Below are 4,224 nucleotides of genomic sequence, written 5' to 3' on the forward strand. Positions count from 1 at the left end.
CAGTACTGCTAAGGAAGATATTGCCATTTTTCTATAGTGAGAGTCAACTGCAAACAACCTGAAAACGATCTGTCATTTAATGGCATATCAAAACTTTATATTAGGCCATGGAAATGGAGCCATTCATTTTATTATTTGTAAAGCAGTAACATTTGTCATAAAACCAAATAATTAACGCATAGAATTCCACCATAGAGGCCAGAGTGCAAGTTATGAAGCTAAATCTAGAGCCTCATCTCTACTATACCATGACAGAAATCACTCACAGAGCCAACAAACTGTCCAACCTGATCTACCATATAAAAAAACATATGCTAATATCTTCTTGCGGGGATTTTTTTTATTTTAATTTTACCTTTAAGCAAGTCAGTTAAGAACAAATTCATATTTTTAATGACGGCCTAGGAACAGTGGGTTAACTGCCTTGTTCAGGGGCAGAACGACAGATTTTTACCTTGTCGGCTCGGGGATTCGATCTTGCAACCTTTCGGTTACTAGTCCAACGCTCTAACCACTAGACTACCTGCCGCCCCAGGGATGGTATGTTGAGTCTTGCCAGTGTAGTGAGTTACGTTACAGTCACACTCCACTGTGTGATTAAGTGTTGTGGCGGTCAAGGTGACGGTGACAATGGACATGGTAACCAGTGCGATGGCTGTCATGGGAAAGGAAACCACCATGACGATGTGGATGGCGATGGTGATGACGGTGGCGTGAGCGGTGGTGTCGTTTATGTTGTCGTGGCCCCTTATCCCTGAGAAGCGACGCTTTGAGCAGTCTGGTGAACGGGAAGCGACCTTTGCCACACAGCGTCCCCGTGAAGTCGTCCAGATCCAGAGACCACACCATGGCTCCACCCAGCTCCTGACGCTGCAGCGCTCTCATCTGCAGAGGAGCAGGAAGGAGTTTTACACATAGCTATGATAGTTATCGGATCAAAGTTAGTCGGCTGGCTAAACAAAATGAGTTGATTAATGTGCATTGTCCCTGTCAAATAAAGTAATAATGTAATGCAACTGTATCGGCTTGCTTGATATATAAAGATAGGAAATGTGTTGCACAGATGCTGTATTGATGTAAACATTTACCTTCTCCCTCAGGATATGTATATATTCAAAGTTCAGCCAGTGATCGTATTCATGTGCCTCTATCAGCTTCTTGCTCTTATCAAATTTCACCACTGCCCCACTTTTGAGGTACTGACACACCTATAGAGTGGAGCATAGAGACAGATCCTGTCAGGAATGTCAGCAAATTGGAACAAACTTTATTGACACTTGAACCTTAACAGGGTTCCTATTGCACCAGGTATGCTTTTTACCTCATGGTAGGCCATAACACGTACAGTAGTATCAGTCTCAGTATATTCCCCTGCGTCCTCTTGTAGCTCTGTATCTTCCTTGTCATAATTGATCTCGTTCACCAGGATCCGGGGTACAGGTGAGTAGGCAGGGAACCCCAGAGTCAACTTCTGGGAATCCACTCCCTGAGAGAGCCAGTACTGTACTTGGTTCTGGGAAAACAGTACTGCATATAGGATCAATAGAAGAGACTAACAAACATAACATGTTCTTTGGAAATCATGACAAGTAAAACCAGCAGAAACAAACTTGGTGTCCAAGTAATTTCAATCAGCTCTACCCATCAGGAATACAATGATGAAGTCATATATTTGTACTGAACAGTAGTGAGTACTTCTCTCTGAGGTGTGTCCATAGCTGGATGCTTCCGGCTGAACAATGGACTGATGTGACCTGACATTCCCTCCAGTGGTCCATGGAGGTCAGAGGTCACCAAGGAGATGAAGTCAACATACCTACAGGGTCAAAAGTCAGGATTACCTTCTTAGGAACATTTTTCATCACATGGAATAGCTGTAAAATAATATGTGGTGTGGTCTATCAACAAGTACTTCAATGAATGACAATGTTACATGATCATGCTGTTCGTAATGTCCCTTTTACTGTATCAGACGTCAATCTAAAACTGTGAGAGGTGAGTGTCTCTCTCCACCATAGTCCCATACTCCAGGGTGCTGTGTGTGGACTCACTGGGGGAAGGACTGTGCATCGTAGGCCTCTCTGGCATATGCCTCCAGGCCTGACACTGCTGTGGAGAGGAGCAGGGCCTCAATCCCTGAGACACGAGCCTCCTCCTGAATTCCTCCACGCAGCTCCTATGCTTGCACACACACACACACACTTCTCACTTTGACAACACCAAATGAAAAAATGCAAACATGAAGAAGTCATCTCAGCTCTTACCTTGAGCAGATTAGTGAATATATTTCCCCCCCCCTGTGCTATATTAGAAGCAGAGCGAGGTTGCCACACCACATCCAGTCCATCAAAGCCCTCCTGCCTCAGGTGTTTCAGAACAGACTGGACAAACGTCTTCCTCCTGGTGTTGTCAGAGGACATCTTTAGGAGCCTATGGTAGAGGGATGGCTGAACGTTACTGCTTGGGTGAAAACTTTTCAATTCCAAAAGCACTTACAATTATTACTTTAAGTGTGAGTGGGGTACTGACCTGGTGTCAGTAGAGTTCCTTCCCCCAACAGCAAGCATAGTTTTCAGATCTGGGTTCCTGGTGGAGGGAGAAGAGATGGAATTATACAACCTGATAGTTGTGGTAGTAACACCCTGATACACACACCTCTCTTTGAGCATGTTGAGGGAGTTGCAGAGGGTCTTGTCCTCCTGTGTGAAGGGTGTGATGTGATAGTCCTGGTCCAGGTCCATGTAGGCCATGATGATATGAGTGCAGAGGAATGGGTCAGCCATGTCCAGGCTGAAGGCAAGCATGTCAGGATGGTGCTGGGTCCTGCTGTTCACATAGCACACCAGACGGTACTCTTCCAGAGTACAAATGGCTTTAGTGACCACCAGGCTGAACCAAACAAAAACTAAATGGAAGAGAGCAATATTTCAGCAATGTGCAACTACTATCCTCTCTACAGTACAATATGTAATGTAAAGGCAAGGCTACCATTTATACCAAGGAGATTACACTTGAATAAGCCTACGATGTTCCTTACCTGCTGCCACATTCATGTTGTGTTGACATCCAGGTGGAAACTTACATCTGACAGGGCAAGAAAGTAGGATCTAGGGAAATGATTGCAAAAAAGCTGTGCCAAGAAAGACCACATTCTGTTTTGTCACACTGATCTATATTTTACCACTTTTAAAATAGAGCAGGAAAACACCACAACCGTACAATAAGATAGATGTAATTTGATTATACATTGTATGCTTTAGCAACACGTTTAGTAATTGAATATTATTAATTCAATAAAAGTTCGTTTCAAACATTTGATTATGTTTCAGTGTTGTGTTAGATCATATTCCACTAGAGGGAGATTGGTCCATGTTGACAACCACCCGTTATGCGCACACAATTTAGAAAAATGTATAAATATGTTGCAAAAAATATGTAAGAGGCTATCTGAACTATAACAGAATTTGTTAGTTCAAATATGTATATTTTAAGTAAGTTCATGTTGATCAGTCTATATTGTAGTAGTTTGTTCAAATCAAGAGAAAAAATAACATTCCACAGGTAACCTAATTAGCCTAGATACCGACAGTATTGCTGTTTATTTTCGTGCGACTTAACACACCTGTCCTCCCGTGTCTGGATAACACCGGCGAAGGTCTCACTTCAAATTAGGAAAAACATTACTACATATTCACCTCCAGGAGAAACAAATACGCTGTGCTAGTCCTAATAATCACAACATGGGCCTATTGACCAACTACTTCTTTAAACCGTCGCACCTTCTTCTTCTGTGGGCTTTATATGTTAGTTGCAACCAACTTTAAGGTGCATTACCGCCACCAACTGGACTGGAGCGTGGACCAGAGACGGTCAAGGTCTGTAGGCTGTACGTGCGCTCTAGCTAAAAGCCCGCTATCTGAGCCCTGCATACTAGAGCGCACGCACCAATACCAGTGGGTACTCGCTATAACGCAAAAACAAAAAATGTGGGTTAAACATCAGTAGTTGAAAATGCGATGGATACCCATTTTACTTTTATTTTTTATTCCGTAGCCTACATGGGAATGTAACTGCAAAAGGTATTTATATGTGCACTATGTCATCACGCAAAAACTTTCATCTGCACAAGTAAATTTGATGGAAACATATTTTTTATATATTGGTATGAAAATCTGTCGCCAATTGGATGGAAACCTAGCTATTGAGGTGAGGACATGGCCAATT

At 42.8% G+C, this 4,224-nt stretch overlaps 1 protein-coding gene across 4 annotated transcripts; it reads right to left on the minus strand.

The window, feature by feature from the left end:
• Nucleotides 1-439: 439 nt before the first annotated feature.
• LOC120060670 (chitinase-like protein 4) lies at nt 440-3,783 on the minus strand. 4 transcript variants are annotated; one of them, XM_039010069.1, is made up of 10 exons: nt 3,623-3,783; nt 3,038-3,130; nt 2,656-2,905; nt 2,530-2,586; nt 2,265-2,430; nt 2,052-2,176; nt 1,696-1,816; nt 1,322-1,513; nt 1,089-1,208; nt 440-885 (listed from the first exon to the last, which is right to left on the minus strand). In XM_039010069.1, exons 2-10 carry the CDS (start codon nt 3,051-3,053, stop codon nt 598-600), a joined length of 1,335 nt encoding a protein of 444 aa, XP_038865997.1. In that variant the 5' UTR covers nt 3,054-3,130; nt 3,623-3,783; the 3' UTR covers nt 440-597. The 4 variants fall into 4 exon arrangements, with proteins under 4 accessions (XP_038865997.1, XP_038865996.1, XP_038865995.1 ...); XM_039010068.1 differs by having other exon boundaries at nt 2,530-2,905; nt 3,038-3,084; XM_039010067.1 differs by having other exon boundaries at nt 2,530-2,905; nt 3,038-3,107.
• Between the last annotated feature and the right edge of the window lie 441 nt (nt 3,784-4,224).

This window comes from Salvelinus namaycush, chromosome 16 (genome assembly GCF_016432855.1).
Source record: "Salvelinus namaycush isolate Seneca chromosome 16, SaNama_1.0, whole genome shotgun sequence".
NCBI classification, from domain to species: Eukaryota; Metazoa; Chordata; class Actinopteri; order Salmoniformes; family Salmonidae; genus Salvelinus; species Salvelinus namaycush.

Coding starts and splice junctions, on each gene's coding strand:
- LOC120060670 (XM_039010068.1), bottom strand. Junction 1,514..1,695: donor TGGACACACCTCAGAGAGAA/GTACTCACTACT, acceptor CTGTTTTCCCAG/AACCAAGTACAGTACTGGCT. Junction 1,209..1,321: donor GTGTTATGGCCTACCATGAG/GTAAAAAGCATA, acceptor TCCACTCTATAG/GTGTGTCAGTACCTCAAAAG.